This window comes from Centroberyx affinis, unplaced genomic scaffold (genome assembly GCF_046629955.1).
Source record: "Centroberyx affinis isolate AG114_WGS23_722 - 3 ecotype Tasmania unplaced genomic scaffold, CSIRO-AGI_Caff_v1 ptg002020l_1, whole genome shotgun sequence".
Lineage (NCBI taxonomy): Eukaryota > Metazoa > Chordata > Actinopteri > Beryciformes > Berycidae > Centroberyx > Centroberyx affinis.
The window spans coordinates 17,501-38,260 of NW_027280360.1; the positions used below are offsets into that span (position 1 = coordinate 17,501).

The window sequence follows — 20,760 nt, forward strand, 5'->3', positions numbered from 1 at the left end:
AGACCAGAATGACCCAGAAGTGACTGGTACCATGTAAGGCTTGGACGAATGGGCTGGAAGTACTGAAGCAAAAAAAAGTCCTCCAGTGTGCGGGACAACACCACTGTATTCTCTGAACACCCCATCACCTTCCCTTCTAAATCGCCCTGCAACCATTTCAATATCATAAGCCTATGAGCCTTAAATTCACACCCGCAGCCACAAATCAGCAAGTTGCTGATTTGTCTCTGCACAAACAACACAAAGACAAATTCCTGTGCATTCATCATAATGGGCAAATGAAGTGACTCTGACTTGTTCTCTCCTTGCCGCCTACTAAATGGACTCACCGGTTCTCTTCTGCTCTGCTGGCTCCCAGAACGTGATGCCAGCAAAACAAGAAGTGAAGGAAGGGGAATATGGCTTCGGCTCATGCTAAGGAGCTGTCTGGGACTCTCCATCCTGCCGCTCCAAGTCCCATTATTCAAAAAGCTCATTTTCCTTGGCTCACAACAGCTGAATGTGTGTAACTAACATCTTGAATCGCCGTTTGGGATCTGCCATACATGGGGAAGTTTCCACAGCAACACATTCTTGTTAGATAATCTCATATTTATACTGGAGGGCAGTAAACTGGGTCTTACAGGGGCCTGGCAGAGAAACTGGAGGGGGATTAAAGGGTACGGCTGCCCCTTGCGTCATTACCCAGAACTTCTTGTTGGTGACTTCACAGGGCACGGAGAGAGCGTGCCATACACACCCAAACACACACATTTGAAAATGCTCCAACACGTGCTGCACCTTCACTCAAAAGCACATTAATTACTTCATGTATGCCTGAACCGAGGGCCAGATAAGGACAATGTGCTGTGAAAGAACCTGCCTTCCTTTCAGATCTGGGTTGCCTGGGGTGTATTTATGAAGCATATGACTAGCAGGGGGGAGATGTGGAGATTATTAGGAGCTGTGAGTCAGGATGTCTACACATCATGTTCCCGACTGGAGGCGTTTGAGTTCTGCCATGACAGCCAGGGCTTCAAAAAACCCTGTCTCTAGGAGAGCCGGGGTGATGATTTGGTACTTGGAGGATGGAGGGAGAGGAGACGATGGAAAGAAGGTCTGTGATCTCTCCATTCCTACTTGGCCAAGGGTCATAAATTTTGAACACTCCAAAAGGAGCTGTTTTCTCTCTCTTTACTCGCCTTTTGGGGGAGACTTGAGGTCAAGGTGAATGAGATTTGAGTACACACTGAGTGGTGTGTGTGTGTGTTTCAAGTGCGTCTCACCTGGTTGAACCTGCGAGTGAAGGCCACAGCATTCGGGGCAGAGCTGTGCTTCTCCTTCTTGTTCCAGCCACAGCTTGACAGCTCCTGAAAACAAACAGTCAGAAATGTACATTACGCACAGAGACACCCTGCCATTTTGGACACGTCAGCATTTCACTGAATGTCCTTAACAGTCTGCTCCGAGTTCATTCAGTGGGAAGTGAAGGGGAGGCAGAGAGCAGGGGCATGACAAGGGAGGGAGAGGGAGAGAGGGAGAGAGAGAAAGAGAGAGAGGGAGAGAGAGAAAGAGAGAAAGAGAGAGAGAAAGAGAGAGATAACAAAGAATGGCCACAAAAACAAACCAGGAAGGTCTATGCAGGATTGAATTCTCCCCCAGTGTAAAGCTGTGTTCTCATTACTACATTAGAAACTAAGGATTACTAAACTATGGACTGATGCTGCTCATTTAAGTACAATTTTGTAGAACCAAGTCAAAGCTTCATGTCTAGGCTATATTTTTTAAATCATAGCTCAACCATTGTTTAAAAATCTTAAACCAGTGTAAAAAATATTTAGAATTTGATTCCAAAAAATCTGTTTTTGCAAGAAAATAGTATCATACGAATGACAATTACACTACTACATACTACTCCTATGCCAAGTAGCAGCACCAGCAGTAGTAGTAGCAGTAGTAATAGTAGTAGTAGTAATTTCAATATAATTTTTAAGGGGAATTGATTTTGGAACCGTAAACCCCCAACAACACCCAGGCAAACTCATTTCTGGCCATCAGAGTACCAGGCTGGACTGAGTTTGGCCTCAGCTGCCTTCCTCAGCGGTGATGAGGTAGAGATGGAGACCACACAGACGCTGCGAGGGGAACCCAGACCCTCCTTTGGCCCCAGCAGGCCGCTCAGAGGCCAGGGACACTGACGTAACAGTAGGAAAAATGTTGTGCAAGCTCCTCTCCTAGGTCCTGCCAGCCCGGCCGGCTCAGGCTACGATGTGAAACAACTGAATCAGGCTGCAGCTCCCCCACACAATACCCCCTCTGAGACCAACTGTCTGGAAGCAACAGCCTCCACCAACTGCTCACAGCTCCCCAAGCCCAGACCACATTAGGACGGCTCCATGCAAAGGAGATGTCATGCTCATTCAAGTGTGAGCGTGTGTGCGTGTGTGTGTGCGCCTTCGTTAGAGCCAGCCAGCGGGGGTAAAGAAGCTACATATCGAATACAGATGTTAAAAGCAGACATTTGCAAAAGCAGCGGGGGCGAGGTGATGCCTCTGGGTCTGTGTTGGCTGAGTCAGGAGGAGGAAAATGGAAGGAGTGGAGGGGAAAAAGGAGGACAGTGGGGGGAAGATGAAGGGGACAGTGGTAGACTGTCAAAAGTCCACACTGTAGGAGACCCAACAGCAGTGTTTTCAGTGAGGTTTGGTAGAGTGTGAGGAGTCTCCTCTCTGGTTGACCCAAATCTACACAGAATGTGAGTCTGAGTGTGTTGTCCACGTCAGGAGAAGAAGCAGAGAGTAGCCGAATCAGTGGGTAGGAAGCTCTCGCCTGTCTCACCGTTGAGAGCCCATCGTTTATTTAACATCGGCCCTTTTTTAAATAAGCGCCTGCCATCTTGTCAATCATTCTCCTCTCCGTCTTCCACACTAATGATGATTCCCAGACAAAGATGTTCCACAGTGAGTGGGAGGTGGGAGGTGGGAGGTGTGTGTGTGTGTGTCTGTTTGTCTCACAGCTCAGACCACTACCTGACCACCCAGGTAGACTGTAGACCTGAGGAGAGGCACACAGACTGTCCTATGTCTGTCTCTCTCGCAAAGACCACAACATTTCAACAAATCACACAACACTGGACCACCTAGGCCCGCTTTCTGAAGTGAGAGGAGCCTCCTCATGATCCTAATCTATGCCATCTATCCATTTCACTGATTTTGACCAAACAGTAAGGGTTTGAAGTTAGATGTTGTGGCTAATTCAGTAATACTCTTTTTTCTTCAAGAGTTATTGTGTAATAACCAAGGCCAGTTGCCTCATTTGTGGAATCAACGGGGAACTGATCCACAGGCTATCCAAAAGCTGTTAAGACTTTATTTCCTTTATTTTCTTTGACTTTATAGTCTCATTTCACACTGAGGCATTAAAAACTACAGGCACCATTTAAAAATCTGACAGCAGCCGAGTCTTTAGAGAAAGGCTTTGACGAGGCAGCTCTGGTAAGGAGAGGATCTTAAATGCTGCAGTAAAGAGCGCAGTAAAAAAGCCCGCTCCGCCAAACCACAGACAGCCTGTCATTTCCACATGCTGGCCCGGCTGAGCAGCGTTTTCATTAAGACTGAGTCCTATGGGGCTGCTAGAAACTTGCTGTTTTATCCACACTGTTGGGTACGTATAGTCGACATGAGGGCTGGCAAGGAAAACTAACCTCAACTCTGATTGAACCTTTAACTGAGATGCAACTTGTAATCCTTAACAAATAACAAATGATAGGGCAAAAAGAGCTTAACAGCTACATTTAGACTAAGCTCTCTTGCCATTTTGTGTTAGTCCCAACCTGGAGATCATTGATCATTCACTCCACCTTGGTTTAAAGCAAGGGTAGACTACATTCTACTTCTGCATGTACATTATGAGGAGTATTACATAAACAAAGTCACAGGCTGAATAAACTAACCAGCTGCAGCCAGGCCACAAACTAGGATGATTTAATGTGAGATACAACAGCCATTCCTCTTGTTTTTGTCTACATGGTGAATGGAAAGCTGAAGTGCAGAGATCATTGGGAACATTAGGGAGAGGCCACAGGGAAACACTGGGAGGGACGATAAAGATGAGGAGCAGGGTGGAAAGGAGGACGACGAGGAAGAAACTGAGAAGGGGAGCAAGTGAGACCGAGAGAGAAAGAAAGCAAATTGCAAGAGAGAGGGGAGATTGTGGAGAGTGAGATTTACTGAAGTTGACAAAGACTGTAATGGAAAATCTGTGCAGTTCTGCCTGTGCCAGATCTGTACTTTAGCTTGATGTGAGGCAGGGGAACCCTAATCTGATTGCCAGGGTTATTCCTCTGGGTGTACAGTGCCACTGGCCTACAGATTTACCTGTGCACTTTTCATACCATAACATTACCCACTCTCTAACTGTGTGTGTGTGTGTGTGTGTGTGTGTGTGTGTGTGTGTGTGTGTGTGTGTGTGTGTGTTTAATTCAGGCCAATGACATGGATCGTTCCCTCTGTCAGACAGCTCTATAGACTCTGGCAGGGGCCTACAAGCCTGAGCGGCAGCCTCCATTACCTTGTTGTGTACACCATGGATAAAATTACTTTTCCAGGCGCTCTCCTTTATTACATGTAGTGTATGTAATTCTTACAGGAGCACAGAACATAATGTCAAGGCTTGTGTAAAGAAACTAGACAAATAAAATGTGCAGCTAGACATAAACACCTACACTCAGACATACAGATTTCAGCAAATGATAATGCAGTCCGGGCTCCTACTGAGAAACTGTATGTGACTTTCACATTTCACATCTCAGTTTCAGTTTCAAATGTCTGCAAACTGAATGTTTTTAATCTCACAATCAATGCTGGATTTCATTAAGATTGCAGGTGAGTCAGGGCATCAGTGTGTGAATTGTTTCCTGTTCCAACTATGGAAAAAAAACAAAGACGATTCTCCCCCTTTCCCTCTCCATCCCTCAATCTCCCTCTTCCCCTCTACCTCCATTTCATAAACAGCCAGCTGCGAATCATCAGCGGCATGTCTCATTACGAAACCCGGAGCACTGAGAGAGACAGAAAAAGGAAAAAAAGGAAGAGATAAAAGGGTGAAAAATGCCCTTTGCTGTTCTCTTATTCCATCCCAACTGCTCTCCACTTGCTCTCCTTTCCCTTACACATCTTTCACTCTCTCCATCTCTCTTCTCAGCTGGTCTATCCATACTGTAATGAGGCGACATCCAATCTAGCTCACGCTTTCTAAACAGAACCAGACCTCGGCTAGAACTACCCATTAGCAATCCCTGCCGCATAAATTTAGATGAAAGAAAAAGCTTCAGCTGCATGTTTTCCACAGCTCAACAAGTTCCCCAATTTCTCCTCCTCCCTATGATCCATCTTGTCATTTAATGGCTTTTCAGTTTGCAGACCAACAGCCAAGAAACATGTCGGAGATTCATCTGGGGGGTGTAGATTATATGTCGGTCTGTGCTCTAGATTATTGTACGAGACCAAAAGAATTGACTTCTGGAGTTTCCATCAATCATACCTGTACTCCAAAAAGAACACAGGATACGATAAAGCATCGAAGGCTCTCTGTTCAACAGATCACTGTCAATTTCTCTGCCACCTCGCAGCATTTTCCCACTCTTTATATAAACCGGGAATATTACGGAGCGCTGATGAAAATCATAACAAGCCTCGTACATGGGAATGTCCCATCTGCTGACACTTTGTAGCATCATCAAAGGCAGATGTGTTTAGATTCTGTGTTCAACATGGCAGACAATAGGGCTGAGCGATATTGACAAAAACTCAAATTGCGATTATTTGACAGAATATTGCAATTGCGATTTAAAGTGCGATTCATATCATCACAAGTTTTTCTTGTCATACATTTTTTAGAACTGTAAAAGAAAGTGATTTTGTTAAAAAACATAGATGTCAGTGTGCAGGATTTACTGAGTTTGAGTATGATGAAAGGTTTTCACCAATACTGTACTTGATTCATGGACCAAAGATTACCTGGAGCATTAAAACACCTCTTAAGCAATTAATTGCAGCCTCTGCGATTTGTAAATTGTAGAAGTTCATATTGCAATTTTGATTTTTGTTCGATTAATTGTTCAGTTCTTGTGGACAACACAATGCTCCAGACATGACGTAACACAGGTCAAACCCTGAGCTTCCGTACCCGGCTCTTAACTGTCAGGGTCATTTTGCAGGTTTGACTTTACTTACCCAGGACTTACTGGGGCCTTTCCAGTATGAAAAGGATATTACATACGCTGGCCTCTCCAGTCTGCCACTATCCAGCCTTTTCCCTACTAAGAAGGAGAAGGACAGTGAGGGTGAACTATCCTTCCTGCCCAGAGGGATTGGCCAGATTTAACCCATCTCCTCTCACTCTTGCAAACATTGGTCTCTCCATCTACGTGTAATCTTTTATCGCTGTTGTGACGTGACCTATCCCTCCTCGTCCGGAGGGGCTGGCCAGACCTTTCAGGCTCCCCTCCATACATCTGCTCCATGTCAGTGCTGGAACACTTGACTTAACGAGATCCTCTGTTCTACTGCAATCACGTCTGGGGCATTTGCTCCGGCTCATGCCAGACTGTCTGTTTATGCTTCATACACACATGTAAAACTTTTGTAAACACAACCACACATAATCGTGTTTGGACACTCAGTCTCTCTCTCTCAGCACCTCTCTCTCTCTCTCTCTCTCAGTCTCTCTCACACACACGCATATTATATTAAATCTGTTATGATGTGTTTATGGAGAGAAGAAAAATAAAATCTTAAACGCAGATATTACCAGGCCAAGTCATAGCTAGTTTATGGCGACTTCAACTAGAAGTTAGTACAGTTATTATGGAAATTACTGCAGTCTTGGGAGAACAACATAATACCAGTAACATTAGAGCAGCTCAAACATAAAAGTCTGCTGATACAAGAACTTGTATTTAAGTTGTGCAGATGACAACGTTTCCATTATACACTAATAAGACTTAAGGGCAAGCTTAGCGAACTCTGCTGTAAGGACATGCATAAAGCGTGCAGTAAAAACATTTTTTAATCACTATGACCACAGACCAGAAGCACTTGGAAGCGATCTGTTGGAAAATCTGATCCTTATGTTGTTCGTTATTATGCAAAATGTTAAAAGATGTCAACTTTAATCGCTTTAAGAGCATCTGGGCATTTCAGAGGTTGGTAATGCTTGGAACTCTACTGGAGATATCCGACCCAAAATTGACTCCTTCACATCTATTTTACAGATCACATCATGGAAAATGACACACTCGTTGCCTTCTGCATTTCACCCCCCCCATCTGAAAAAAATGACAGTGCCACCAAAATATTTCTCCATAATGATATCGCAATTAACTCTAATGAGTACTGAAAGTAACTGCTCTCCATTTGTTTGCGAGCCCACCTTGGACTACCACTTGTGTGTTCATGTATATTTTAGGATTGTAACATGGCATTTAAAGGGTGTTTAAAAGTTTAAAAAAAAATGGCTGTGAGACAGTAAAAACACTAACTATTGTACCACTCATGGATCCAGCCAAGTTATTCAATATTTTCCTATTCAGTCAAAGAACAGAGTGATACAGCAGGAACACACACACACACACACACACCTGTTTTTCCCATCCTATGTCTGAGGGGCAAGGAGACTGACAGCAGTGGAAACTCCAGTTGAGTTCAGTTCAGTCATGGCTGTGTAGCTTTTTTGAGGGACCGCTCAGAGACAAAAGCTCAGTGAGAGCAGGAAGAGCCTCTCTGTCCCTGCCAGGATGCTGCTGGGTCACTCTGCATACTGTACACTCTGCTCCTTCTCCCCCTCCAGACCGCAGCCTTCATCTCCTCGTCAGCCGCCCCCTCACTCAGACCAATGTGCACATCAAGCTCTGTTCCAAACAAACACCCCCTCCCTCATTTCCCCTGCATCTTTCCTCTGTCCCACTTCAAATCCCCCCATGGATCTCACCACCTATAGTCCTCCTCAACAACTCGAACTACATCCCCGCCCCATCGACTCTCTTCTCTGTCCTGAACTGTCCTTACCATTCTTTTCCACGGCGCTACGCTGGACCTGAATGCAGGGGCAGATTTTCATGAGGCTTATAAACCCCATTCAGTCGGTCAGTCATTCTGCAGTCAGTCAAACCAGACAGAGTACGGGCCATGTTAGCATTCATAAATCCCTCAGTAGCCTCAGTGTGGACCAGGCCCAGCAGAGTTAAGACGTGGAGGCTGGAGTCCAGACAGCTTCAGTGCCTTCTCAGTGGGGAAACATTAAGTATCACTGCTTAGACAAGCACTGAAGACAGATTTTAATCTCTGTTCTTTTCCATTACTCAGACACAACAAGCAATAAAAAAACTCAAAGAAAATCAAGCTAAACTATTCTAAAAGACACCCTTCATTGTGTCAATAGGGACATTATTGTTTAAATTGAATCATAAAATGGTTCTGGGATTGATATGAGGCCATGCCAGAGGAGTGTGCATGCTGTTAGCTGAGATTGACACAAGCCAGTGTTGCAGGCCTGAAACAGCAGGAGCCAGGCAGTGCAGCAGCACACTGAGCTGTGGTCTGTGTGCTGCTTTTATAAGCCCACGGTGGCCAACCTTAAACACAGGTTATCCATGACTGCTGTCAGATCCGGCCTAACAGGCCGAAAGAGACGAGACACAAGCTTACACTGGCTCTCACTGAGGCAACGGACAAGGTGTGTGAGAGTGAGTGAGAAGCTAAGAGAGAGTGAGGGTGTGTGTGTGTGTGTGTGTGTGTGTGTGTGGTATGACTTAAGTCACTTTCAGGGACACACACCAGACTTAAGACCAGTTGATTGGGGACGGCTTGTGCAATTGGGGACAAAAGCCGTGTCCCCAATTGGTAAAAAGCTGATTTTTGGGTCAGTGGTTAAGGTTAGGGTTAGGTTTAGGTTTAGGCAAGTAGTGGTTAGGGTTAGGGTTAGGGTAAGTCTCCAGGAAATGAATGTAAGTCTATGTAAATACCCCAAAAGTGACATAAGTAAGACTGTGTGTATGTGTGTGTGTTTGCAGAGGGGCTAAGTCATCCTAACTTGAAAACACATGTAAAGAAGAAACAGCCAAGTTTCATGATTTGAGCAGATGTGAAGGTGACAATTGCATGGCTCAGACTTAACTGTACTCAATTGTGCAATCAATCCCCAAACAATAAAGAAGTGTTTGTGTTTTTCTAAAGCCAGCAAAGGCCAGTAATCCAACAGCTCAATACACACACACACACACACACACACACACACACACAGTTCAATGGCTGCTCACCTCTGGCTGGATGGCTTTGAACACAGGAGCATCCATGAGTGTAATCTGGCCCTGGAGGAGAGAAAACACAACAGCCGTTAGGACCACTATGTTCAGGTCGGGTCACACTGACTCTTTAACATTAGTCGCAATGCCCAAAATAACCATATAACCAGAAAACCATCACATTGTACAGGTCACAAAGATCAGGCTTTGTAGGTATATTCCACAAAATATTGTGTTTTTCCTATCTCAACTGATATTCACCAAACTGAAAAATGAGCATTCAATTCAAAGCATTCAATTTGAAAAGTTCATCTGGCACTAAATTACATGTTAGTGCATTCTCCTTTGTGGTGCAGGGAATCAACCCCGTTTGTTCTGGGAAAGGTCCTTTGACCAAAATGTCAGTCAAGAAAGGTTACAGAAGTGATGTGTGTGTGTGGGAACCTTTTGTCTTCATAGGCTTTGATTTACTTTGGTAGGCTTTGCTTTACTCTAAGGCTTTGCTTTACTCTGCTTTGAGCAAGGGGCTCCACCTTTGCTGTGACAGTGTGCATCACTCAAGACATTGTACTGCGTTGAGTGTTTAGAGTGCCTGCCCGCGTCTGCTCATTCTGTGATGGCTAGATGGGTGTCAAATTTCAATGACATGCTCACTCAACCTGCATTTATGTGAGCAAAGGCCTGAGTTCAGAGACTCAAAACTCATTCTGACACCCGCTGAGTATTTTGATACTTGATATTTGATAAAAAAAAACTTTTAGGTCATGTTATTTTAACTTCAACACGCTGAAATGAGGAAAGCAGAGGACTGGATATTAAACACGCAATTCATCTTCAAGTGGCTTGAATAACCAGGTGGCTTGTTAACCAGACGTGAACCTGAAAGACAGGACTTCTCTGTGGGAGTATAGAGAGAAGTCCAGCCTGTCTGGAGCCAGAGCTTGGAGGGCAGAGAGGATAGAGAGTGCCCTCTTGTGGTTGAATTGGGTAGAGCGAGGGATAAGCATCAAAGCTTAAAGCATGAAGATCAGTGTACAGACAATCTATGAAGAGAAAAAGAAGCTTAAATTTGAACCGTTATAGGATAATCCTGAGCTCCATTACTGCTCACAAGGTAAGGCTCATTCCACAGTAACGTGACTCCCATTCAGTGCCATCATGGAAAGTTTGTGCAGAGCCAGCCAGGGAAATCTATCAGTGTCTGCTGGGTACTGCCAAGCATCATCAATTATTACTGATCCAAACTCTGACCCCATTTCCTGCTCTATCATTCCATCCCCTCCCATCTCAAATCTGCACATCTCATTTGTGCTCACTGAAATGTTTCATTTTCAAACAGTCACACATGCAGTTTAACCAGACAAAGACAAACAGAGAGACAGAGTGAAAGATGCTATCTCTCTCTCTCACTCTCTCTCTCTCACACACGCACACACACACACTTAACTTACTGCATATTCTTCAGGAGTGACCTTCAGGACATCAAACACAACAGCATCAAAACTCTTCTTCAGCTCCGAAGAAGCCTTATCACTGAGAGACTCTGAGCTGCTGCTCTTCTGGAAGAGGACAAACACACAAACACACACACACACACACACACACACACACACACACACACACACACAAACGGTGAACATTTAAGGCTAACATTTCGCTATGCCTTCTAACCAGCGGATGGAAAATTGAATATCAAGGGCAAACAAACAGTTCAGGGAAACAAGGATTGATGGATGTGTTGCTTTAAACAAGTGCACTAGCGCGTTGTAGATGCTCAGGTGGAGAGGTAGAGGGGTGTTGGAGGGGAAGGGTGGGGTGTGTTGGAGGGGTGGGTGGGGGTTATGCATGGTTGGTGTTAACAGGTGGAGTTTTTAAAGTCAGCGTAGTTTCACTCACTCCAAAGTGCTGTGATAGCACAGCGTTCCTATAACTAAAAGGATTGCTGAACAAAATATTTAATTCATGCGCTGACTCAGCCACTACAATACAGAATATCCCCGAGCTACTTCCTGGTGTGTGTGAACGCACCGTGCACCAGGACAGAGCTGGCTCATGCTTGTGTGATTTCTACTGTACGAGCAGGCACTGTATTGCCCTGATGCAGGGTGCTCACTGTGCACTGCAAACATGTTATGTACGAATGAACAGACGAACAAACAAACCACTGAACACACATAATCCTATAAATGTGCAGCGTGCAGCATGTACAAGGTGAAGCCTGAGGACAGTGTGAAGACGCCTGACGTGTGGGCGTGGCCCTCACCTCCGAGACTGTGGCAGCGGCGGTGGTGATGCTTGATTGGCCATTAGGGAGGTCCATCATTCCCACACCATCTAGCTTTACCGCAGGAGACCATTCATCATCCTCAGCTGCAGCAAAGCCCGCCCGGCCCTCTGGACACACAAACACATGGACAGACACACACACACACACAATGAGATACAGTGAGCAAGTTACTATTATCACCTGCACACGCAGCAGACTGATCACTCAAGCTTGTACCAGCAGCACCACCTACTGGCACAAACAGGACTAACAGTTGATTGGATGGAAAGTATTCATCACAGGTTCACTTCATTTGCTTCTAACTCATCTCATGAACTGATCTAATTCATCTGCAGGGAGTTGGTTACGATTACACTGGGGATGGTAGTGAAAGTGCTGATGGGTCTCTGAATGTCCCAGCAAGCCTGTGCATGGCATATGCATGGCCTCTCTCACAACATGCCATTCACTACGCACAAGGGAGGACAGAACAGAAGGAGCTTAGCCTCGGCATTAGGAAGAGATCCTCTGTGTGCTGTGGATTGGGGAAAGCAGTTGTCAGTGTGAGCTGTATCACAAAACGGCTTATAGCAGTCACTAGAAGACGACCTGCTGCCAGTCAGTGACTCTCCACACTCTCCAGGCTGAAGCTACTAACGGCAGGGAAGTTTTTTGTTTATGTCTACTGGCAACAGAGAGTGGTAGAATACATTGTGAAATTCACCAGCCACTCAATAGATTTCACCAGCCAACATGATTTTTAGAAAGAGGACATGCAAGCTGGTGGAATTGACAAAATTACCAGGCACAGACAAATTTTACTATTTTTATTTTTCTTATTTCCCAATTTGAACCTGCTGTATGACTATTATGGATGGATGGGAACAGTGACAGACAGCAATGAAACAGACAGTTCTAACCTGGACTAGAGTGAATTTGTGTGTCATGGATACAAGATTGGAGGCTAGAGTTCAAGTTCAAGTCAAATTTCTTTGCATCAACTGGGAATAACTTCTTATGAGGATGACACTTAAATCATTTCAACATATTCTTATCTGCTCTGCACTGGAAACACTGAATTGTTGTCTTTCCCTATTTACTCCAGCAACTGCAGTCTTTCCGTTTTCCTCCCTTGTTTTTTCTCCAAAGCACGCCAGAGTGACAGTAATGAAGAATAAGGAGCTGCTTAGAACACTGACTTCCAGCAAAAGCATGCCTTCTGTACCAGACAACGCAGGCCTGTGTGTGTGTGTGTGTGTGTGTGTGTGTGTGCCTTATTGGCTGGCTCAAGGCTCAAGATGAAATGGCCCGTGCTTTAGGAACCATTAGTTGCCTTCCACAGACTTTTGCATTCTGCTCAGCCAACAGCAAACACCACAAAGTCATGTCAACTTCCCTCCCCAGCCTTGCATTGTTTGACAGCGGTGCATAATTGCACAGGAAGCTATCACCGGTCTCTCTTTACAAGTCTGAGTCTGTCCTTTATAGAGTCATACATATGCAATTACCTGCCTGGTCTAATACCTATCTTTTTGTCTGAGGTGTCTCTGGACAACAGTGGGGTTTAAAATCACTTGGCTTACACTTGGCTTACCACACACAAACACAAACCCCAGTCCCAGGGTTTTACAGTTTGAGCATTGTTTGCAAATACTCTGAGGAATATGAACATATGCACAAATTAAGAAAACATGCACAAGTGTCAGTTTTCATTGGATATGGTCTCTATTCTTTTGAAAAGAACATACACCAAATGTGTCTACAACACAACTCAATTTGACACTTCTAAATATGATTAGCCAGCATCCAATTTAGCAATACCTGCAGGACTCTGTTTGATGCTGAACTGTTATAACAGCCAAACTACTGCTACGAAAATGATGAGCCATTTCTGCAGGAAAAGTTTAGAGTCAATTAGAGCTGAAACGATTAATCGATTAATCGATTAGTTGTCAACTATTAAATTAATCGCCAACTATTTTGATAATCGATTAATCGGTTTGAGTAATTTTTTAAGAAAAATAAGTCAAAATTCCCTGCTTCCAGCTTCTTAAATGTGAATATTTTCTGGTTTCTATACTCCTCTATGACAGTAAACTGAATATCTTTGGGTTGTGGACAAAACAAGACAATTGAGGACGTCATCTTGGGCTTTGGGAAACACTGATTGACATTTTTCACCATTTTCTGACATTTTATAGACCAAACAACTAATCGATTAATCGAGAAAATAATCGACAGATTAATCGACAATGAAAATAATCGTTAGTTGCAGCCCTAGAGTCAATACAAACATCACCACTGTGATTCTGTTCCTAAACTTCCACGTTTACTGCCAACATCGCTGAGGTTGAAGAGTCACAATTTATATATTTTGTTACTCTCCATCTACACTACTGTGGATCTAACAGACTAAATCAGCAATGCTTAAACTATTGCAGGAGTACTGGTGCTTCACATTAGAAAATGATTAGCCCTTCAGGCGCACAGACACACCCATCATGCCTCCACACCTCCAAAAGCAAACCATCCTTGGAACAGACAAGGCCGTACTTACCAGTTGTGTGTCAGATGTGCATAGTGCTGGAGGTGAGGTTTGGCTGCCCCTCTGTATCGCTGTCTGAGGCCTGTCTTTCTCTAAGGCTGGTTCCTGCTGTCTGTATGAGAGAAGTGAAAAGATCGAGAGAGGGAGAAAGAGAGAAAGAGAAAGAGAGGAAGGCAGTATGATTCATCTGAGCTTCAAGAAAACCCACGCACCCATAAGAAACAAACTTACAGCCAAGAATCCAATACAGAGCGGTCATCTGATAAATCCTAAACAAAGCAACAGCAAGGACAAGACCTGTAGCCGCTGTTCTGGTGTCTTTTTGTGCTGTATCTTCTGTATCATATGACTGTGATGAGCTCACTACACTACATCACTGGGGAGGCAGTTTGGCTGGTATAACCTAAACATCACAAATTCTCAGTAAAACTGGTTTCCCTTATCCACATTCCCAGTAAAACCTTAACTGACAAGAAGCGACACAGTATGGGGCATCTAGGCTAACTGCACTGCCAAAATAACAACTTCAAAATTTACAGACCTAAAACTTGGACCAGTGTTTCTTTTAGAATAGAAGAATTTAAATACAATAAAAAAATAACATTTGGCCTTATTGCTCAACCCAACCCAAACATAACAATTTCAGTTACAGTCTATATATCATGATACAAATATCCAAAGGGCCATTCTCAAACTGCAACACCTACTGGAACTGATCCTGGAATGAACCAAGAAGAGAGTCTGGGTCTCAGAGGCAAAATTACCCACATACACCCTACATCTAAATTTTAATTCGTTTTATTTATTCATTACAGGAAAGACTGAAATGAACATCTGAGTTATAATAGTGTATGATTGTATTAGGCTACAGATTGTATGGAGAGCTGCTCCTTGTTGCCGACCCACACAAATCAAGACTTCATGAGGAGAAGATAGGAGAGAGAGGCGAGCATTTTTAGTTAGAATGGAATGGAAATGAAAATCTTCTGTGCTTTACCACTTCTTAAATGACTTTTCACATTGGCCACTAGGTGTCTCACTACTCTCAGGGATAAAACCCTGTGTGTTGGGCTGTGTGGAACTGAGGAGTGGATTGTGGACAAATGCTGCATGACAGCAGACAGTAGTTGGCCTTTACCCACAGTGTCTGGGATAAGATCTACTCATCCCCTCCAGGTTATCATCATTGCGGATAGTGGTACAAAGCTCACAAGGAGAACAAATAGTGGATTGTTGGATTTCCAACAGCCAAAGTAAGCCCCCAAACACAGATTAAACCTTTGCCTGGAAAAGCCTAAACGTTCTTTCAAAGATCACATTTGACCAAGATCATCACAGGACTCCACTTAAATGAAGTTTAATAGCTGCCCTGAAGAGCCACACTTTTTTGTGGTAGTGACTGATGCAAATATAATTTCCCTAAGTATAAAACCCAAAAAAGAGGTTTAACGAGGGAGACAGTGTCTGCCGTTTCTGGCCGGAGGCCAAGTTCACATCTATAGTCTGTGTGTCATTGTCACACAGCAGAGTGAGTGAGCTGCCTATAGCCTGAACAGTGTAAACACCCCCCGGCTGCTGCCTGTGTCTGCTTGTCTGCTGTCAGTCAATTTGCTCTCTGTCTGAGCTGCTTGTCAGCCATGATCCCAACCAACATAGACCTGTTTACTTCTACCTTCACAACTCCCTACAATGCCCACACCTCCAGCTACAGGACTTTAAAAACATATAGAGACAACGCCCCCAGCCACTGCCCTCCCTACACATGGATCCTCTCACGTCCAGTTCAAACTAGCCAGCACGTTGCTGTAGGCATCCGCCTCTCTGCTCTGGGGAACCTCCCTGCCCCGCTGGTTGTGAACCGAGCTGAAATTTGCCTTGTTTTTTGCAAGATAATTCCACATGTTTGAGTCCCTGGGCTCCACTGCTCTCCTCTGTTCTGCTCTCATCGGCTCCGACACACAGACAGGTTCACTGAGGTTCAAGTACACAAACAGCGAAAGGAATATCATACGAGTGGTGATAAGGTGTAGGGTCTACGTTTGGGAACGCTGGGAATGTCAGAATGGGCTAACAATGTTCCAGCATCAGAAGGACAGGCCTCAAGGAAAGACTTGAAAAGGATGAGAGGGGGAGGGAAAGAATGGCGGAGAGAAGGAGAGTGGTGAGTGACAGAAAGTGGAACGACTTGTGTTGGGGCTTGTGGCAGGGGAAGTGCCGTTAAGCTCAATGTGACTCATCATATTGCATAGCAGGTGCTGTTGAATCAGGCCTTTCTGATTCGGCTTCCTTCCTCTCTCTCCCTCCCTCCCTCACTCCCTCCCTCCAGTCGTGTTCCCAGACTGCTGTTTGACATTCACATGCTGCAGCTCAAACACAGAGACATTGGCTGCCTAACAGGCCTTGTTACTGTCTGGCACAATGCAGGGGCCTGTGTATTAGCGCGTGTTTGTGTGTCAGCGAGTGTGTGTGTGACAGTGTGTTGCCATGTGCATGCAGGCGTATTTGTGCATGTGACGCATTCTGCATCCTCTACTGACCCCTTACATTCCTGTCCCCAGTGGCTCTGAACACAGCCCTCCACCCTCTCTGTGCCCTCCTTACACTGCTCATCTCCCCTCCCTTTCCTCTTCACCTCAACCTCATTTCACAGCACAAATCTTTTGACTTCAAACTGGGAAGTCTGATAGATTAAGACGATAAGGATATGTTCCAGAGGCAGACCGGTCAAAGAGCAGACACTCTGCTCCAACCCAGACTGCTCCAACCAGCCTTCATCTCATTAACTTTTCTATCTGTACACATGTTTATTCACTACTCCATCTCTATGCCAACATGAGACGCGAGCCACCACACACATACACAGGATTAGTGTGTTTGCATGTTAGCTAAGCTTGGCAGGTGTGTGTGTGTGTGTGTGTGTGTGTGTGTGTGTGTGTGTGTGTGTGTGTGTGTGTGTGTGTGTGTGTGTGTGTGTGTGTGTGTGTGTGTCTGAAGGCTGTTCTGGGACATAAACCCATCTTTGCAAGTGTGTCCCTGTTAGGGTTGCAAAATTCCGGGAATTTTCAAAGTTGGAAACTTTCCATGGGAATTAACGGGAATTTATGGGAATTAACGGGAATTTATGGGAATAAACGGGAATAAACCAGGAATTTACAAAATTGAAGGTATGCTCTTAATAGGGAACTTAAATATAGTTGGGGAAAATATATTTTAGCATAATCCTGACTAAAACAACCAGATATCATGCAAGTACAGTTGAATATCTATGCTATTCCTCAATCACATGCACACATAGCACACTGCTTACTGCAGGGCTATTGAGACCACGCCCCCTACATGCACTGTGCATTCCTGTGCATTTTTATTAATTTTTGAATGGGTTGGGTCAATATTTAATAATTAACTCAACATTCATGTTTTTGTTCTTCAATGAAATAATTGATTGTTCAATAAAATATTTAACACTTGATAAAGTTCTACTTACAAATAAATCTGTTTTAATTGTATTATTTTGGATGGATGTCTGCTTATAACAAAACAAATATTTATGCTTGGATATGATACCTTTCCATTAAATTACCCTCAATTCCCAGTTAATTCCCATAAATTCCCATTAATTCCCATTAATTCCCATAAATTCCCATAATTCCCATGGAAAGTTTCCAATTTGGAATATTTCCAAAATTCCCCAGCTTAACTTCCCATGGAAATTAACCGGAAACTTTCTGGAAATTTACCGGAAATTTTCCACCCCTTTGCAACCCTAGTCCCTGTACAGATTTAGTCCTCATGTGTGATCAGGGAAAGGTCAAAAGCTGTGTGAGACTATGAATAAAGGATCGGGCATGTGAGATTGGTGTAAAGTTCAGCGTTAACAGAGTGTTGTGTGAGTTCTCCGACAGTTTTAATAACTCTGCCAGTCCCTGCCTACAGCACTGCAGGCCTGTCTTTGACACTTTTTTAAACAGCCCACGTGCCGCTTTTCTCACTCTGCTCCCACTGTGAGTGAACAGAACCAGAAATCTCCTTCACCCTCGTGCTCACAGCAAGGCTCACAGACCTTACAATTTCTAACAGAGCACAAACAGAGTCCTGGCCAATTCACAGTACGTTCGTTCAAAAAAAACATAAAAGAAAAAAACGAAACACCGAATTTTGGACACAAACCGTAACTAGGCATCACTATTAATCCACGTGTACTTTGGCCCACAGTGCTTCTGGTTTAAAACTGTTTCCTCCTGTCTCCATCTGTCCCTGCCTGTGTGCGCGCATGTATGCGTTGTGCATGCACGTGCATGCCGTTTTGCCTGGCAGCAGGGCTTAAAACATTTGTAAAGCATGCCGCAGATGCACCACAGTCAGGGAGCCAAAGTGGGTCAGTGTGTTGAGCTGAGCAGTGAGGGATGTGACACCCATTAAGCTGTGCTCTCTTCATCTTCTCTTTAGTACACACAAACTCTTACAGCAAAGACATAGCCCAATTACATAGTACAAACACACACACACACACACACACACACACACACACACTTAGCATTCACACTGTTAGGAGCTGTAGGCCTACTAGGTCAAAGTCAAAGCTCTAATGTTTTCGCCAAATTATCTTTGCACTACATAAATAATGTAGTAGGCCTCACTGTCACATGAAGAGGAAAGAAAGATATGACACTGGGCTAAACCCGTAAACAAGTTGGGGCACACCCCCCCCCCCCTTTACCACCCCTTACCTGCAGCAGATCTAAGTAGGGCTCTGTCTGGTTTTAAGATCAACTTTGGGTCTATGAATGTGCAACTACCCCACTCCCATTTTACAGGAGCAGAAAAGAGATATTTACTGCTAGCTTTGGCTGCATCATTTGTGAAGCCTGTTATCCACCAGAGAGCCGGTCAGTGGTTTGCCACTAATACAAGTATTCTATCCAACTAAGATAGGATCGAGATGCTCCCTTTCTCTGGGCTCTAGTCAAGCCTCCAGGGGAGAACACTATTGATCTGGAGCTAAGAGGGGCCAGGCTGATCACACACACACTCTCTAATAACCTGCACGTACACACAGTGACACAGCATGTGGCTGCATGTCACAGCAGGTCGATACACACTGTTGTCACTCTGCAGGTTGGCTACACAGGCAGTGGTTGGTGGCACTGCCTGCAGAGAGACAGGGTGTGTGTGCAGAGAGGCAACATGACTAATAGTCCCTTCACACCATCACTTAACATGCCGCTGATGTTCTTTCTCTTATGGAGGTCAGTAACTGGACAGAGCCGGCTCCATGCTAGTTTGAAACAGTGGAGGTGGGGGAAAGACAAAGGTATTATAGTAGCAGAACACCTCAGAAGTTGGAATTTACACTCTCAGAAAATATTCACACACCTGTGTCCCAAATTTGAATTCACAAATATGCAAGTCAATATTTGAATGATTGGAATAGAAGCTGCAAACTTGTAATATGATATAGTACAAGTACAACTTCTTCAATCCGCTGCTGCAACCTCGCAGATGCCGTCTTGCGTGCCACAACAGGTGAATCTGCACAATTTCACCTTTGATACGAGTTTTGCAGGGAAGTTTCAAAAGTGGTTTTCAGACCTGTGGCTTCAAGACACTGTAAGGAGAGAGTTGGGGGAGGGGAGAGGGGAAGTAACGGCCCTATGGAGACGACCAATCAGAAGAGCCGCTTAAGGCAGCTTTTTCCTGTTTGTTCTTGGTCATCAAAAAACATAGCTTTCATCACAAACCTCAATTTTGTAAAGTTATCCTCCTTATGATTCCTAGTGAGGTATGTTTTGTCACCTTTAAGAATTTATCATAAGATATTCATACAGGATTTGGTTAGTTAAAAGTTGGCAGGTAACTAGACCATACATTTGTTCTCATGGACAGAAAGACCCGCCAGACGAAAAGTCTGACATGTGGCCTTATTTATCAGCACACGATACACACATTGTAGAACATCTACACTATTTACTGGACAACCCTCACTGGGAATCATAAGGAGGATAACTTTTTAACTCCAAACAGCTTTTGCAAAGGCCCAAGTCTGTCCATCTGTCCTCCCTGGAATAGTGAGTGTCTTGCTGTTAATTCTCCCTGTCACACACAGAATAAGGTTAGGACTTTGAGGAATCCAGCGGTTTGCCAAGACGGCTTACGCCACACGCCTGTGTCCCCGTTGCTTAGTGAATGAGGCTCTTTGCATGTATAAAAGAAAACACACACACACACACTTACACACACACCAGGAAGTACAGAAAATACCTCAACTCCCCATGTAAACTCCTTCCAGACCAGCAGCCTATTTCTGATCAAACATTACAGCATTATCGTTTCAGCTCTTTGAACACTGTTCCATATGATGGAAAGGAAGCAGGAAATAGTTGCAGTCTGCCATATTTCTCTCATTCCACACAGAGAGCATTTTTTAGAAAATCAATAGGAAATGAACCCACTGACATGCACTTCTTCCACACAGACATTGAACTGACTGTGTTCGCCCCTATCACATATTGAGCCATTGATTCATGAATATTTAGGCCTATCTGTGACCGGCAGTAAGCGTGATGTAGTTGGTGAGCAGAGCACCCAAGGGCATAGTGGATCTTTAAAAGCACCAGATGAAGCAGAGGGCGGCCTGCAGACAGCTGACTGGGATTTAACTCTGATTGAACACTG

General features: G+C 44.4%; 1 protein-coding gene across 1 annotated transcript in view; it reads right to left on the reverse strand.

Annotated features, from left to right (window-relative positions):
* LOC139654002 (ras-specific guanine nucleotide-releasing factor RalGPS1-like) overlaps nucleotides 1–14,201 on the reverse strand; it is a 20,064-nt gene extending 5,863 nt beyond the window's left edge. Inside the window, exons 1-5 of the mRNA XM_071531020.1 lie at nucleotides 14,101–14,201; nucleotides 11,541–11,671; nucleotides 10,729–10,836; nucleotides 9,293–9,343; nucleotides 1,266–1,349 (exon numbers count right to left, since the gene is read on the reverse strand). Coding sequence (XP_071387121.1) covers nucleotides 1,266–1,349; nucleotides 9,293–9,343; nucleotides 10,729–10,836; nucleotides 11,541–11,600 — 303 coding nt within the window. The 5' untranslated portion in view covers nucleotides 11,601–11,671; nucleotides 14,101–14,201. The remainder of the gene's footprint in view (nucleotides 1–1,265; nucleotides 1,350–9,292; nucleotides 9,344–10,728; nucleotides 10,837–11,540; nucleotides 11,672–14,100) is intronic.
* Between the last annotated feature and the right edge of the window lie 6,559 nt (nucleotides 14,202–20,760).